General features: G+C 42.6%; 1 protein-coding gene across 3 annotated transcripts in view; it reads right to left on the reverse strand.

Moving 5' to 3' along the window:
- Positions 1-17613, reverse strand: part of LOC125427118 (aldehyde oxidase 1-like) — an 80688-nt gene that overhangs the window by 26592 nt on the left and 36483 nt on the right. For all 3 annotated transcript variants that reach the window (XR_007243638.1, XR_007243637.1, XM_048486186.1), the window contains exons 17-25: positions 16782-16951; positions 15389-15515; positions 13747-13869; positions 10735-10831; positions 8503-8627; positions 6989-7122; positions 3908-3995; positions 2374-2460; positions 1128-1319 (exon numbers count right to left, since the gene is read on the reverse strand). Coding sequence is in view for 1 of the 3 variants with exons in the window: in XM_048486186.1 (XP_048342143.1) it covers positions 1128-1319; positions 2374-2460; positions 3908-3995; positions 6989-7122; positions 8503-8627; positions 10735-10831; positions 13747-13869; positions 15389-15515; positions 16782-16951 (1143 nt within the window). In the remaining 2 variants the exon portion in view is untranslated. The remainder of the gene's footprint in view (positions 1-1127; positions 1320-2373; positions 2461-3907; positions 3996-6988; positions 7123-8502; positions 8628-10734; positions 10832-13746; positions 13870-15388; positions 15516-16781; positions 16952-17613) is intronic.

The raw sequence follows: 17613 nt of genomic DNA on the forward strand, positions 1-17613 counted from the left end.
TTAAAGGTTATTCTTAATTATTCACATGTTTTAATGTTTGTGTTTTTGCTTGAAGTCTATGATCAGACGGAAAAGCAGTATAATTTAAGGGCTAGAATTTTGATACATATATAAATATATATATATTTAAGACTATTATGACAAGTGAAGAAGAGCTAAATTCAAAGGAATTTTAAGACAAATTTATGATACATATGTTTTAGTAGTGGGGAGATTAAGATATGATGGGAATGTGATAATAGTGTGTACATGGATATTATGACTGTACTTTTGGATTGCCCATCTAAGGAACTGAATCTTGAGGTTATTTTTATGTAACTGTATATTTTATTGTATGTACTTCTGTAACAGCAGAAGGTACATCAGATCTGTATATAGGTATTTTATGGACGAAATGATGTAGAAACTTTTAAGGACTGATCTTTGACCGCAATAATAAAATTCATTCATTCATTCAGTATAATTTTTTTAAAAAATAAAATGAACAATAATACTCAGGATCCCCAAAACAGACTTTAATTCCAATCACCAAAATATGTTAATATAGGTTTAATTTGAAAAAAAGGGGCTAGGAGTCAGATAACATGGCATTTTCAACAGATGCCTACACCTAGAGGCTAATGCAGAAAATAGAGATGTCCACTGCTCACACTGCATTCAGCTATAAGGAACCCTGACAGGCCAGTGTTCCTACCTAGAAGGATTCTCGCAATTCTCCCTCCTGATCCTATTCAGTAAATCATCAGTGTATTAATAACTGGTAGTTCAGTTGATGATCATTAACCCATTCATGTTAATAAGACCAACATTAGGAGAAGCTGAAAAGTGTTCATTTCCTCTGCTGGGATGAGTCAGTTAATATTGTAATGCTTCCCTACAGGTGCTCCTGATAAGCACTACTGGATAATCTTCCAAGAGGTGTGTGATGATTCAAGGATATACAAGTTTCTCTAAAGCCCGTTCTTTTTTCTTCAGGTCATTTTGGGCTGGGCGCTCTGGGGCTAATATCCAAGATTCACACTCTCATACCATTTCCCAGAATTCCCACTGGCAATAATATGTCTCTTTTGTATTTGTTCAGAACATGTTGTAAGAATAAGCATTCCATCCTTCCTCTTTCATCTCACCTGCTCTGGTAATAAACCACATCTGGCTGCCACACGTGTTACCCAGGATTCAGTAACCAGTCCCCCTTGTGGGAAGCCAAATCCACGGAAAGCTGTGTTGGATGGCAGGTTTGTCTTGCAAGCACGAGCACAGGTTCGTACATTTGGGATGTTGTATGCATTATCCATTTTTAATAGGACTATCTCAATAATCTGCATTATGGGAACATTAATGGATGGGCATTAGAGCTGTTCAGCTTATATTGACAAGTTAAGATAAAAAGAAAGAGGAAATAATGTTTTGCATCACTGTAAAAATGAAAGGCGGATTCCGCATGGGCCAAAAACAGTGGTGTGAAAACAGTGTGAAAATGGTGTAAAACCTTTTACACCATTTTAAACCCTTTTACACCATTTTCACACTGTTTTCACACCGCTGTTTTTGGCCCATGAGGAATCTGCCATTGATTTAAAAATGCTTTAATTTTTTGGCAAGCAAAAATACAAAAGAAAACTCAGTTCTTGCCCCAGGCCCTATTGGGATTGTGTGGAAAACTCAGTTTTTGCCCCAGCTTCATTTTCTGTCAATACGCCACTGTCTGGAGATCAATTGTTATAGCACAAAATCTCCAGGTGCCAGCTGGAGGTTGGTAACCCTATGCATCATTCACCTATTGCCTTGACTTGGATGGTCCAGGCTAGCCCAATCTTGGCAGATCTCAACAGTGGAGAAGGGTAGGCCCTGGCTAGTATTTTGATGGGAGACCACCAAGGAAGTCCAGGGTTGTGTCACAGTGATAGGCAAACCACCTTTGAAGAACTCTTGCCTTGAAAACCCCACAGGGTCACCATTAGTCAGCTGTGACTTGTTAGCAAAAGAAATGCATTAAATGGCTCTTACGTTTTATGAGACTCGTACAAGCTATATCTGAAAGTTCTAGAGAGATCTATTGGATAACACTTTCGCTATCAGTAACAAGAAATGCAGATACTCCATTCCAATTCCCGCTTATAGCCTCAGCTACATTGAGAACATTTTGAGAGCTTTATTTTCTTTAATTGTTTCTTCCGAGGCATGATACTCTTCCACTGCATCAGTGAAGAGTAGGAACAGTAATGCAGCATTTTAAAACTGACATCATACATCTGCACAGGTCTTGAGGCAGTGCCACAAAAAAGAATGCACAAAATCTTGCTTCTTTTTGACCTGATTTCACTTAGAAAGATGTTTGAGATGACTAGAAGATCTGCTTAAAGAAATACCCACCAGAATGGAATCATCAGGAGTACATCCTCCATTAACATACACACTGATATCCATAGCTAAAATTCTGCCATTAGTCAGGAAGCCGACCTGTATGGGATTAAAAGTTCAGTATATTTAGAGGTCTGTTATATTGGTATCATTCATTTAGTTATAACTGTATAGCAAAAGAGGATAAGAACCCTGAACAGAACCTAGTCAAATGACTTTTAAGTAAACTCTTTTTATGGTTGTGATACACAAATCAGGACAATTTAAGAGGGTGATACATTCAACATTTCAAAAGCATTTCCACAACATTTGTCACTTTCAGTTGGAGCTAATGCAGACATTAAGTGATTTTTACTTTTTCTAAAGGGCCAACACAAACAGCTGCATTTTTCCTATCAATAAAAGACAGTGTATGGTGAGAAGGGAAAACCCCACCTGGTTTCACCCACTTTGTAAAAACACTTGGACATTAAGAAAGGTGTTGATGGGTACCATAATCCCATGGGCACCATGTTGAGGACCCCTAGTTTAAAATCTCTGGATGAAGAAAACCTCTAAGGATGAAACTTCCCTAAGTATGAAAAGTTGCCTCACTGATCTTCTATCACCCTAGCACTGACAATAAGTGCAGAACCTGGGTTGCTCCGTCTAGTCTTCTTTATAGTGGTTCCCAACCTTTTTCCAGTTACATTCCCCTTGGTAACGTATTTCCCTAAAACTGTACCCCCATGTTAGCAAATCCATTATGTAATTGTGGGGACCATCTTCCTTGTACAAGAATTCCTTCCCGAGTGGTGTTCCACCTGGTCAGACTGGCATCCATGAATATCTGATAGTCAATTGTTTGTGTTTGCAGATGGCAATAAATGAGGAGGGCGCTCTAGTAAACATTTAAAGAATTGTCATGATGCCATCAAGAACTGATATTTTATTGCTACTTTCAATTTAATTGTCGCATTGTTACAGATATTTTATTTTTATATCTGTTAGCTGCTCTGAGCCCGGCTGTTTATTGGTGTCAGGCCTGCTTCTGGTGCGGGGAAGTCGTGTGGAGTTGCTTTCGCTTTTGCAGGTGTTGGCTATCTTACTGTCTGGCCTTGGGAGTCTACTGCTGGAATGGTCTTCAAGTCTGGGTTTCTCTTTGCTGTACTGTTCTCATGTGGGGATCTTATTGTCAATTGCTTGGCACCTTTTTGCCAGAATTGTCTTTTTCCTTGTTCTCTGAAGTCTGCCAATAAATTCCTTGAACCATTCGAGTGTTTACTGGGTTCTGATCCAGGGGACTGACCATTGGGAAGTGTGGGAAATAAAGTCACAAATAAAGCTGGTGATCTTTCAATATTCTAGTTTGGCTCTGGGAAAGGATCGGCTGCCTAAAGCTATCCAGTGAGCTCACATCTGTGGCAAGCAACAACTCATCTGCTCCCAGCTCTGCTTGCGCTAGCCTACACGAGACCATTCTGAACTGACTGAATGTTGACATTTAAATACAATTAATTTTTCCTGTGAATCACCCACAGTGCATGGGGTTTGTCCCATTGCTTACTTTGTATTTGCCAATGGCAGGGTGCCGGCCTCCACAGACTAATGCATCAGTGCCTCTGTCCAGAATGCAGCGAACTGCATGGCCTGTCCTGGAACAAAAAACAAAGGGAGTGGGAGTGATTAGTTAGGCAATGGAAGCTAAACCCATTAGGCAATGAGTGACCTCAAACAGTGCTGACAAAATACTCATGTCACAATCAAACCAAAGAATGGAGAGCTTGGAGGAAAGACTATGAGGGAAAAAAAGTTTATTATTAACAGAGTCATCTCAAACCAGTATGTGTATAGATATGTACAAGAACTAGTGTGGTGTAGTGGTTAAGAGAAGGATTCTAATCTGGAGAACTAGGCTTGATTCCCTACTCCTCCATATGAGCAGTGGACTCTTATTTATTAGTTCAACTTGTTATACCACCCACCCCCAAAGGGCTCTGGGTGATGTACAGAAGATAAAATAATTAAAATAATCACAATCTAATAATTAAAATGAAATTAATTTAAATACAGCATCAAAAAAACCAGAAAAACCTAATATTAGATGGAAACCTGAAGAAATCTCCTATCCCACTGGGAGGGGACCAGGCACAGCGCATGGCAGCCAATGATGATGGTATATGGGGGGATGGCGAGGAAGGCAATCAGCGACTCCCCCCCCCCGAAGCCCGGTGGAACAACTCTGTTTTACAGGCCCTGCGGAACTGTCCAAGGTCCCGCAGGGCCCTGATGGCTGGAGGGTGAGCGTTTCACCAGGCAGGGGCCAGGGAAGTGAAGGCCCTGGCCCAGGTAGAGGCCACTCGCATCATTGAGGGGCCGATGAACTGAATTTGTTTCCCTGCTCCTATACATGGAGCCTACTGGGTGACCTTAGGCTAGTCACAGTTCTCTCAGAATTCCCTCAGCCCACCTGGAGCCAGCCAATTACAAACTCTGAATGCCTTTCATTTTGAAAGCCCTATGCTGTTCCCATATGTCTGAGACTGTTATAAAGGGTGGGTAATAAATGTAAATAGAAGTAGAATAGAAAATAGAAATATGTCAGCTGTGACTTGAAGATACTTTTGTGTGTGTGTATGTAGGAGTAAGCGGTTGTTGAAGGTGGAATTACATGTGTGTGTGTGTGTGTGTGTGTGTGTGTGTGTGTGTGTGTGTGTGTGTGTGTGTGTGTAAGAATAAGTGGTTGTTGAAGGTTGTATGTACGGCTACTGCAATTATTTTACAAAAAGCTGGTTTTTTTCACCACATGCAAGGGTGGAGGCGGCTATTTTAAGGTGTCCATCTATTCCCAAACTTTCCAGCCTGCAAGTTAAGATCTGCCTCTCAAGCCCTGCCCTCTGTGTCACATTCAGGGATGAGGCAGGAGATTACTAGAGACAGGATCTTTTTTGTGGTGGCACCTCATCTCTGGAATCCCCTCCCTTTGAGGTTTGCCTGGTGCTACTTTACTTCCTTTTAGGCACAAGGTCAAAACACATCTTTTTACCCAAACTTTTACTTAAGAGTTTTTATTTTACTGAAGGAGAAGAGCAAGAGAACCCTGCTGAGAGTCAGGCCTGCCTGGAGTGCAATGTGTTACTAGGAAGAGACTGAGGATGACTGCTGGTGCCCTGACGCCCCCGAGGGCTGAAACCAAACACTGCCTGTGGCTCAGCTTAACCACAGTGCTGACAGTGATGCTGCAGCGTCAGAGCTAAGTGGCTGCCAGGGGCAATGCTGGGGCCAATCAAAAAAGGAGGTTACAAGCTAAGTATTTTCCTATGGTGGAGGCAGCTGTTTCTAGATCAGTGTTCCCTTCACATACCATAGTGGTGCCTCCTGGGTTCTCCTGAAGTACCTCCTACTCTACTGACATACAGGAAAGCTGATACTGCTTAGTTGAAGAAGCAAATGGGTTCCAGGAACCCCATTAGGAGGGCCATGGTGCCTGGGAGCAAGAAATCAAGGATTACTGCTCTGTAAGGACAGAATGTGGAAAGCAGCTGACTCAGTTAAATAAAGCGTGGGGAGGGGAGGCACTAACAGTTTGTAGAATACTCAGGAGGGAAAGTGATTTTGGAGGTTTTCCAGGTTGTTCCCGTCCCTGCAATTCTTTGTGATCTCCAGCTTGTAAAAAATATCAAAAGATAATGTATGCAATCTAGGGAAAGTAAAAGTTTAAATGTAAATACTGTCTTAAGAACCACTGTGCTAATACCCATGAAAGCATCACCTTTAATTACAACTCATGAGTTAACATTTTGTTCAGCGTGAGGAGTAACTGTTAAAACAATTTCACTGGAGACATCAAAATATCTAGGACAAACTCAGGTTTCAAACGTAACTGGAGGGGAAGATGAGAACTGTACTTGGCTTGGGGAAATTTCCTAAAAGCATTTTCAATCTCTTAGAAGAAGAAGAATTTGGATTTATACCCCACCTCTCTCTCCTGTAAGGGGACTCAAGGTGGCTTACAAGCTCCTTTTCCCACCCTTTCCCCCCAACAGACACCTTGTGAGGTAGGTGGGGCTGAGTTGGTCAGTTTAGAAGCCAAACAAAACATGTGCTAAAGCAAATTCTAAGCCCTGATCCTAATCTAAGCAAATTCTAAACCCTGATCCTAATCGAACACCATCTGGCTCCTTTCACCTGTGCAAGAGGAAACACATTCATACAACATTCTCATCGCAGATCCTTCATCCTGGAAAAGATTCAGCAGTCTAATTTCTGCTTGCCACACAGGTAATCAAGGGATAGGACCCTTTCCAGATAAAAGCACTCCTTGCGGCAATTTAGATGGGAATCAGCAGTTCTTTTTCATTATTCATGCCTGTAGCATCTTAGATGTCTCCAACTTAGGTGTTTCCTTTCAGGGCTTCTATTTTTTTTATACTTAATTGGTATTAGATTAAACATGTTTACAGGATTTAAGTATTGAAAGATAGATAGTTCTTAGTTTTCTAATTATTTGTCAGCTGGGTTTCAACTACTCAGTTCAAAACATTAACGGCTACTTCAATCTACTGCAGTAACCCATGACAGGATTTTCTCATTTCTCTTGTTGAACAACCACCACCAGATTCCCAAACCATGATCAACATATCCTCACTTGTTGGCTGCCACAGCGGTAATACAAGCCAAGTGACTAGTTTTCATCAGTTTCCCACCAAAAGCTCCTCCAATTCTTTTCACATGGCACATAATCCGATTTCTTGGGACACCTAAGCATGATGCCACCAACTCCTGCAAAAAGACAAAACACTAGTTATTTATTTTACAGGGCTGGCATATCTTTGACATTGTATGCCGTTTTTGGCCAATAAAACAAAACTCACAAAATAGAATTTTTGGACTCACAAAAATACTTTGGAGGGCTTCTAAAACCTAATTTTCTTAGAAATAGCGATTGAACACAGACTCAGCCTTTATACACATTTTATTTGCATTTTTAACAATGCAGGGCTTTTCTTAGCTGCTAAAAATGTTTTGAATATATTTGTTTAAAAATTTATACCTAACCTTTCCTCAGTTTGGTGATATACAATCTAAATCAAAATGACAATTAAAAAACCCATAAAACCACAAAACAAAGATAAAAATATATAATTAACAGTACAACAACCCAGTGAGGCAGAACAATGACACACACTACCAATTCGCCTTCATTGCACTTTGCAACTGAATTTTACGGTGTGAACTGGCAACATCTACTTGCAAGAAATTGTTGAAGTGCATTGAAGGTGGATTGGATGTGAATTATTCAGTGTGTGTGTGTAAGAACTTGGATTTGCCTAAGAATACAAGTTCATGGCTGAGATCACAATTAAACATGGCGCTTCAAACCAATCACACAACCCCAATGGAGAAATCTTTCCAAATCTGATGAACCACCCGATTAACCCCCGAACTATCAATGAATAGGCTCTAATGTTTCCGAAAGATGTTCAGACTCAGTATTTAGCAAGTCTCCATGTAGAGGATATTCCAGAATGACAGATCAGCTCATAATATTGATGTTCTAACTTCATTCACAGCCCCACCATCCAAGGGACCAGGCAGCCAGCTATGGCACTGTGGCCACACCTCCCCACTGCTCCCATAGAGGCTTCCTGGTGGTATGGGGTGGCTCAAGAAGCAAAAATGCCTCCCTGCCGCCGAGAAGCCTCCATCGGACTTAATAGACTTATGCCACCATTTTGCTGGACTTAACAGACTTACACCACCATAAAGCCCAGGCCGTTGACGTAACAGGGCTAATGGCTGAGAGGAACCTGACTAACATTGGCTCCTTCTCCAGCCCGGCTCCGCTATGCTTGGCAGAGGCAAAGACACTGGAATGCTGGAATTGCATTTGGCGCGGTGTCCCAAGGCCAGGTAGGGTGGTGGCTGACGTATGCTGGTAAAATCGCCCCTTTGCCGGGGCAAATGCCCTGGGGAAGGCAAATCCGCCAGCACTGCACCACTCCCATAGGTGGATTCACCCCTCCCCACACACACACCTTTGGATGGGGCTATGAATTATCCTACTTAGTGGAAGAGATTATGACAAAGCAGTGATCATCTTATGTTACTGGGAGGGACCACTATAATATGCCAAAAATGATTTTGGTGTTGTCCTCTAACCTGTACAAACATTGGATGCTGAGTTGATGCATAGATATCCATTTCTTTATCTTCCCCTTTTGGAATGGCAAGAATACTCTGAGTTTCCATGTAAAAGTGCTGCTGTCCTCCAATAAGGATCTCACCTATTCAAAAAAGAGAGGAAAAAGTCTTCAGTTCATTTTCCCAAAATTGATGAGCCTGGCCTTCTCAGGAGGCAGGTGAGAAGTATGGGGACAGGTTGGTAATACTGCCTTGGTTTTTTCCCACTGGGGAAACACAGCAGAAAACCTGTGGAGGGGCACCTGTGGGAAGCTGTGAAGAAATGTGGAGGCTCTAGCTCAGGGGTGTCCAACTCTGACACTTCAGATGTTCATGGACTACAATTCCCATCAGCTCCAAGCCAGCAAGGGCTGATGGGAATTGTAGTCCATGAACATCTGAAGCGCCAGAGTTGGACACCTCTGCTCTAGCTGAATGAGATCGTCAGCCTGTCTTGAGAAGGATCAGCAAGGCCTGGCCTGGTGGATGAAAGGCTATGAATTCTGCAATCCTAAAATGGGACTTAGCAGACTCCTTTCTGAATCCTGGTCTGGTGGGTGAAAGTAAAATAATCCTGAAGTTTACTTCTTTTGAATTCAAAAGATGGCCAGATTGAAGATGCAACAAAACTCAACCATACACAATGGGAAGGAGAATGGTCTATAAAAGGTGCAGGAATATTAGGGAAATTTTTAACAAGGGCACAGCAGGGAGGTTTATATTGTTGGAACAGAGAATGAAGCAAGCATTGATAGGGCTGTCAATCACCAAATGGAGCCTAGAGGTCTCCTGGAATTATAACTGATCTGCAGACAACAAAGATAAGTTCTGCTGGAGAAAATGGCTGCTTTGGAGGATGGACTCTGTGGCATTATACCCCACTGAGGTTCCTCCTCTCACCAAAACCTGCTCTCCTCAGGCTCCACCCCAAAATTTCCAAGAATTTCCCAATCCAGAAGTGGCACCTCTAAGCATCAAGGACCAATGGTGTCCTAGGCCATCAGACATAAGGCCCGAGAGTCAACATTCGTCCTACCATATACTACACAAATTACTGAGCTATCAGTATTAGGAAGTTGATTTATTTCTTCTTGATTTATTTCTCTCAATTACTAGCCGTCTTTCTTTCTTGTGGAACTCAAGGAGAGTTACAATATAAATAAAATTATCATAAAAACACAGTAAAACAATATGAATAAAACTGCAATTGAAAGAAAAAAGGACTGATTTGTTATTATTGCAGTGTCTAATTTAGGCTGAATGCAGATGCAATTCATATTTCTTTCCATGAGGTGTGTGAAAAAACATGGATGTGATTGTACTAAATGTGACCGGGACAGGAGTGGTTTAGGCCAAGGAACAAGGCATAATGCAGGATTTCTTGAACAAAATAGAAAATTGCCAGCCATTCAGTTCCAGTCAATAGAAAATGCCACATTAATTCTCTGCAATTCATTTAGCCCAGCTCAGATCCTGCTACAGAACTGATTCCTAAAATATATTCATTCTCTCTTTTATAAATAACTAAAATTATAATCTCACATCTGCCTAATAACATGTCATCATCCTATCCTGGGAGTTTTACAAATGAATTCAAAGGTTAATTTGTGGAATCTTGCAAATACCAAGCCCAGCTTCTCCTAGAACTGAGATGTCAGCAGCAAAAGACAACTGTTGATACTACATCAGCTCTGGATCTGGAAACATCTGGAGATTTTGAGGGTGGAGCCTGGGGAGGGTGGGGTTTGGGGAGTGGAGGGTCCTCAGCGGGATATAATGCCATGAAGTCCACCCTCCAAAAAAGCCATTTTCTCCTGGGGAACTAACCTTGGTTGCCTGTAGATCAACTATAATAGCAACTATAATGGCAACACTAACTACATCTTTCAATGATTCAAAAACTGTGAAGGGGAACTAAAGATGGGCACCTTGAAAGGTGGGTCTGTACACAGAAATCAAAAAAGCATGTCTATGATACTCTTTGGACACTTAACTCAAACAATATCACAAGACTGCCCTTTTGATTGACATTCCTAGAGACTGTAACTCAAATTTAAATGGGTATTTCCCACACTGTACTGCGCATTAACCATATTCACAAGACCAAAGGCCTCTCAATTGGGAAGTGAATTATTGAGCTGTAGTGACCCGGAGAGTAGCATGTGAGCAGAGGTACAAATCTCAGCTTTCAACCGAACAGGCTGAATTTACCTTCCAGTATGTGGTCGACAGTTTTAAAGGCGTTGTCTACATCCCCGTGTTCCAGTTTTCTTACTGGTTCAAAGAATGAGTTGTGCTCTATCGCTTCCTTTAGTAGCAGAAGACAAACACATCTTGTTTTAATTCTCTGCATGGTCCCTTCCTTCAAAAACATGCTAAATATACGGAAGCAGGAAACTTCAGATCAAATAATTTTAAAAAGAAAACTAAACACATGCAAAACAAACAAGCAGATCCAACCACGCTCTCATTGTTTTGATGCAGAGGGGAAGTGTATCTTCAAAACCAAGCCAACAAGTAATCAATTATAGGTCCTTTCTGCACAGACACTTTAAAATGTTTTAGGGTCAGAAACAGAATGTTTCCTCCAAGGAGTTCTGCATTGTTTTCCCCCCAGAATGTATTTGCAGCCTCAAAACATTTTAAACGCATCCTCTTTTCTAGTGATTCTTTTGGCTGAAACATTTTTAAAAAGGATTAATTTGGCTGTGCTGTCTCTTTAAGATTCCATTTTTGTCAGTTCACTCCTTGCCTGCAGAAACCCCTTGCCCTGTTTTTGGAGCATTTCAGAGCGTTTTTGAGATTTTGCGGGGCTTAATCTTCTCAGCATCGACCACAGAGAAATGCAGCAAGAGGCTATGAAGCACAGAAGCACAGATTTGTCCACACACTGGGGAAATAGTGGCCAGAAATCGTTTCAAGGCAGTGTGAACAAAAATCATGTTATCCAGAGGGATCTGAAACATTTTAAAAACATCTTAGATTACTAGTGTAGAAACAGCCATAGTCACACAAATAAAAATAACCACATTCCTGTAGTATATGAATGCTAACTGACTCAACGCACATTACTGTTCCAAATTGACATAATGCTGCTGAGTTCAAAAGTGACTTCTTACAGGATTCTCCTCAGTTCCCAAATCAATTTCTATTCATCTAAGAATTAATAAGAATTATAGATACACAGTTCTGGGTTTTCCGGGCTGTGTGGCTGTGGTCTGGTGGATCTTACTGATTGGTTCCCCACCCTGGGACATGGACAATATATACCCCAAACATTTCCTTCTCTCTGGATACAGTGTGTAACAGACTTTCTGCTGTGATACACCTCTGAAGATGCCAGCCACAGATGCAGGTGAAACGTTAAGAACTAGATCTACCAGGCCACGGCCACACAGCCCAGAAAACCCACCAGAACCAGTTGAATCTGGCCATGAAAGCCTTCAACAATATATATAGAAACACAGCTTAAAGCTTCTGATATAATATGTAACTTTTGTTCCGCTTGACATAACATGTGAACAGACAGAGAGTAAAGCGTCTCTTTTCCACTCAACAAAAGTGGAGCCAATCTGTCGGCTATCCCACCACTCAAGGTGGCCCATCTGGCATTGACTACAGCCCGGGCCTTTTCCATCATAGCTCTGAGAAGGAGAGAACTCCATGCTGCACTCAGCTTGCTCAGCATGGCTTGGAGTTATCTCTCTCCCCATCCCCTCTGCTGGGGCGGGGGCTGAAAAAGCCAAATGTATTCCAAATATACCTGGCTTTTATTGGTAATTTTTTGGGATTTGGATTTACTCTACAGAGATCTATAACGAGAGATGTTGTGATAGTGTAGTGCCCTGTAGGTATAGGAAAGCATCACCCTGGAGTCTCTGGGGTCTTGAGATCACAAGTCTAGTCACTTTTTCTTTATGCCAGTTACTTTATTTATCAATAAAGACCCACTTTAGGGTCACACTGTGCTACATAGGAGCAGAACCACAATGCTGCAATCTGACTCCTACTTTTGCTTTCTTCCCCTGCCAGATACCTCCTCTCTATTCCCCTTCTATTTTTTTTATAGTCCAAGCTCACAACTTAAATTAAGCTCCACCTTCTTCTTGTCTGCTCTCTGCTCTCCCCTATAACACCTGGGCCCAGAGAGCCATTGTTCTTCCACTCAGGTCTGCACATTGTCATCACACCCTTTGAGCTTCCCTGGGCCAGAATTCAATGGCTGCCTTTGATTCTAGCCTGTTCCATTTAGGTGACTTTTGCTGCTGGGTCTAAGGGCCTGTCCTGCCAAGTGCTGGGTAGCCTGCCACGGGTAGCAACAAGGGACTTCACGGGTAAATTTTGGAAGGTGTTATTCCAGTAAGGCAAAAACTTGAATCCCACTATTACAATTATTTATTATACGTTTTTAATAAAATTAGGCCAGCTAACTAAGCAGTTGGATATACTTGATCAATAATAAGCAGATCAGTTCCTCTGTTAAAGTTCTGTAAGCAGAAGTCCTGGAGACTCAAATTTGAAAATTCAAAGAAGTGGTGAACAGCGCCTCCTAGGGTGGACAGGTGACAACTACAGGCTTCTACCAAACAGAAACTCAAAATATGCATCTGTACCACAGATAGACAATAAACTGCTTCAAAATTCATTCTTTCCCCCAAATGAACTGCAATGCTGTGAGTGGGTAGGATGGAATATCTAACAGAGAGTTCCTAATGAATTCTCAAAACTATAGCTCCCAGGCAAAACCACACACTTAAACTCACATACAACATACATATTTAAAGCACGTTCCACTAATGAATTATTCCGCAATGTACAATTTAGTAAAATCATAATAGTCGAGAAAATCTATGCACCACTTTTTTCAACCGTAAGGAGTCTCAAAGTGGTTTACAAGCTTCTTCCTTTTGTCTCTCCACAACAGACACTTTGTGAGACAGGTGGGGCTGAGAGAGGTCAGAGAGAACTGTGACTAGCTAGGTGACCCAGCAGAGTTCAACCCACTTCGTTTCACTGGCTTCAATGGTACTAAAGCTTTCATCCTAAAGGCAAGATAGGCTGAATAGACCTGCTTAGGACTGCTTCTTAAATGGTGTAACAACAAAGTATTTTGATATAGCCTTGTGACTTGCTGAGTTGCCCATAATGCTTTACTAGGTGCAAAATGGACACTGTTATGACACACAGACAAAAAGCAGAAAGAAGGAACAGTCTGGTTTTCACCTCTATGGTCAGGATGACAGGCTCCTTTGGCTCATACTGAATGTTCACCTTGGCAGCTGCTCGTTTAGCATGAATATCTGAATCTGCAACCACAGCGCAGACAATCTGACCCACGCAAGTCACCTGCAAAATACAGAAAACTGCTTCATTTTTCCTGTATTTAAGTTTGCATGAATACACACTTGGAGATGAACCATCTACTAACAACAAGGTACTTTTTCAGAGTAGTTTCAGATGGGTAGCCATGTGAGCCTGTAGTAGTATGGTGGCAAGTGCCATTAAGTTGTAGTTGACTTATGGCAACCTTGTAATTCAGGGGTCCCCAAGCTTTCCGAGCTCACAGGCATCTTTGGAACTCTAACACAGCATGGTGAGCACTGCCACAAAATGGCTGCTGCAGGAGGCAAAGCCAGCCACACAATGGCTGCAACAGCTTACCTTTATTCACACAGCGAAGATGCATATGTCATAGTGGCAATTACTGGACAGCCTAAAATCTGCACAGCCAATCAAATCTCCAGTGGCCAATCAGAAGCCTTGCTGGGCAAAAACCTCCTTCCACTTTCTAAAAATACTTGGTGGGCACCAAGAAAAGGATTGGCAGGCTGCACAGTGTGTACAGGCAGCACGTTGGGGACCCCATCATAGTTTTTCCAAAGCAACAGAGGTGGTTTGCCATTACTGGACTCTGTATAGCAGACCTGGACTTCTTTGGTGGTCTCCCATACTAACCAAGACTGACTCTGCTTAGCTGCAGAGATCTGATGAGATCAGATTAGCCTGGGCCATCCTGGTCAAGGGTGTCTTTCTCATACACAGCAAGAATGATTTACTTTAATTGGTGGGTGTGCCTAGAGAACAAGAAGGCCTGTAGTAATAGTGGTGGTGAAAACCGCCATCAAGTCACAGCTGATTTATGGCAATCCCATAGGATTTTTAATGCAAGAGATGTTCAGAAGTGGTTTGCCATTGCCTGCCTCCATGTGGACTGAGAGAGTTCTGAGGGAACTATGACTGGCCCAAGGTCACCCAGCAGTCTTCTTGTAGAGGATATAAGATTTCATGACTCAAAGATCACTTCGTCAGATGCAAATGAGAATAAAAATCCATCAGCCCTGATATCCAGGTCAAAAGGTGAGAGGGAGTTACATTAGCACAAATCAGTGAGCTAATTAATGGCTTGGTCTGGAGTATCTGCATGAGATTGCACTGCCAATATATGCTTCATGTCTATTCAGAACTGACTCATATTTTCAGTGTAGCAGACTAGTGGCATGCAGGTTATGCGGTGGCACACACACCAAATAGTGGCATCTGCATGGCTGGCTGATGCGATAACGAGAATGACTATCAGTGTTCTGGCATAAGCCTAATTGCAGAAACTAGTTTTAAACATTGCATACCTCTTGCTTATCCCAGCTGTGTTTTCATGAACCAAGGAGGACATGGTTCTACCTTGCAGGTGACAAACTACCTCTCTTACTATATCTCTTTGGCACTTCCGCACAAACAGGGTTGTGATGAAAATGAAACAGAAAAAAACCAGGGCAGCCAGTGCCTCAAGCCCTGAATGTCAAGCTAGATCCCAGATCAACACTCTAGCGGCACCACACCACATTAGCTCTGATCATGCACAGCATACCTGTTCTCTGGCAAATATAATATCTGGGACATCGTAGTTATAGAACTCATTAGTGGCAGGAACATCCTGAACAGACACAACATCAACCACACCAGGCATCTTGAGGGCTTCTGAAGCATCTATTGATCTGAGCGGAGGAATCAAAAGGCACAAAGCAGTTAACAATAGCAAGATTTTGGCACAATGAAATCCGCAGAGAAGATTCACATGAACACATGAAGCTGCCTTACACTGAACCAGACTATTGGTTGATGGAAGTCAGCATTTTCCTGCTCTGATCAGTAATGGTTCCCCAGGGGCTAAGGCCAAGGTCTTTCACATCACCTCCTACCTGGTCTTTTTACCTGGAGATGCCAGAGGCTGAACCTGAATCACAAGGTTTTTCTGAATGACACGACCCACTTGACTCTAGTTTTACAAGTGACTCTAGTTTTACAAGTGCTTTTGGGGCAGCAATGGACAATGTTGAACAAGGGTGAGAAAAGGTGTTCAGATGCAGAGTTGGGGAATGTCTGGTTGAGATGGAGGCAGGAAGGAATGCTTATAGCAGGGGTCTTCAAACTATGGCCCCCCAGATGTTCATGAACTACAATTCCCATCAGCCCTGCCACTTGGCCATGCTGGCAAGGGCTGATGGGAATTGTAGTCCATGAACATCTGGAGGGCCATAGTTTGAAGACCCCTGGGCAAAGCTAGCCAGCTTTAGAAAAATGTGTTTATACATCTGTTACAAAAAATATCCATTATTCTATACATCAAGGTCCGCAATATTCTATACATCAAGGTCTGCAATAGTGCCCGCCAACACATTTTCTGGTGCCCAGCAGGTAGGAAGTGGGCAGGGCCATCTAGTGCTTTCATCCAATAGGCTCCTGATTGCCCACTGGAGAGTTTTTTGGAAGGAACAGCAGCAGCATTCTCCTCACTGTGTAGCCAGGGGGTTGGGGAGCCAAGGCAAAGAGCCCTGACCACTGCTGCTTTGAAAGGCAAAATATTTTTGAAGGAAAAGCAGTACTCTCCTCACTGTTGTTTTGAATTTGCAGGAAATCTAACACTAAGAAAGAGGTCTGTGATTATGAGGGGCGGGGGGCACTAGGGATGTGACCTGGGAGTCAAGGAGGCAGAAGTCCAGAAATGTTTGGGAACCACTGATGTACAAGCAGAACGACACCAAGTCTGTTTATGCATCTGCTTGCACATTGCTGGATCCAAGCCATTGTCTCTGGACTTCCTCCTGAAGAAACTGTAGTAAAACCAAGAGAGAGCATGCCCCAGGAGTCTCCCCAACTCCATTTCCTTGCTTCTACCAATTCACTGCTGTTAAAAACACACACCATTGAACTTTTCAAAGCCATCTAGAAAGACACCCCCAGTGATATGTTGCAGCACATACATAATCTTTGCATGGGCTTTGGAACTGGTCACTAGAGCCAGGAAGAGTTCTTCATCCACAGCACGGATGTCATCACAGTAAATAGCTTCACCTGTGGTGTGTTTAAGACCGGACTGGTGCATGACCGGGCGGCCTACCGGGTCTTGGGCAAGTTGCCCTGGCTCCACATCCTTCTCCATCACCGCAAAAGAGAAAAACAAAAACAAAGTCAAGATGTCCTCTAGATTCAGTCCAATAGTTTTCTTTGTAAGCTTCCACCTCTTGGTACAGCCACAAATAACTTCAGACATAATTTGATGAGCTGTATTCCAATATGTCAGGAGTCCCCAGTGTGGTGCCTGTGGGTGCCCTGGTGACTGCCAAGTGTTTTCAGAAAGTGGGCAGGGGAAAGTGAAGCTTCTGCCCAACAAGGTTTTTGATTGGCCCCTGGAGATTTGATTAGCTGGTCAGATTTTTAAAAATGTTACGTTGGCAGCAGCTGCTACCACAGCACAACAATCTTGACAGAGTGACTGTAGGTAAGCTGTGGCAGCCATTTTGTGGCTGACTTTGCCTCTTGCAGCTGCCATTTTGTGGCTCTGCCCTCCTCCACACTGTCACATTTCTGAAGGAGACCCCTGTAATATGTACAGAGAAGGCAGGGCTTGGTTATATTTTCTTTTGACACCATCAATGAAGTATGGCTTGGATTCCATTGTAAATCTTTACTAAAAGAAGGCATTTTTCACCAGCAGAATGGAACTTCTTTGTTCCTCCCCTCCTATCGAAGCCCCAAACACTGCTCCCGGGAATTGCCAGGAACAGCACGATACTGAGGGCCTGCAGCAGCAGC

The sequence above is a fragment of the Sphaerodactylus townsendi genome, linkage group LG02 (genome assembly GCF_021028975.2).
Source record: "Sphaerodactylus townsendi isolate TG3544 linkage group LG02, MPM_Stown_v2.3, whole genome shotgun sequence".
NCBI lineage: Eukaryota > Metazoa > Chordata > Lepidosauria > Squamata > Sphaerodactylidae > Sphaerodactylus > Sphaerodactylus townsendi.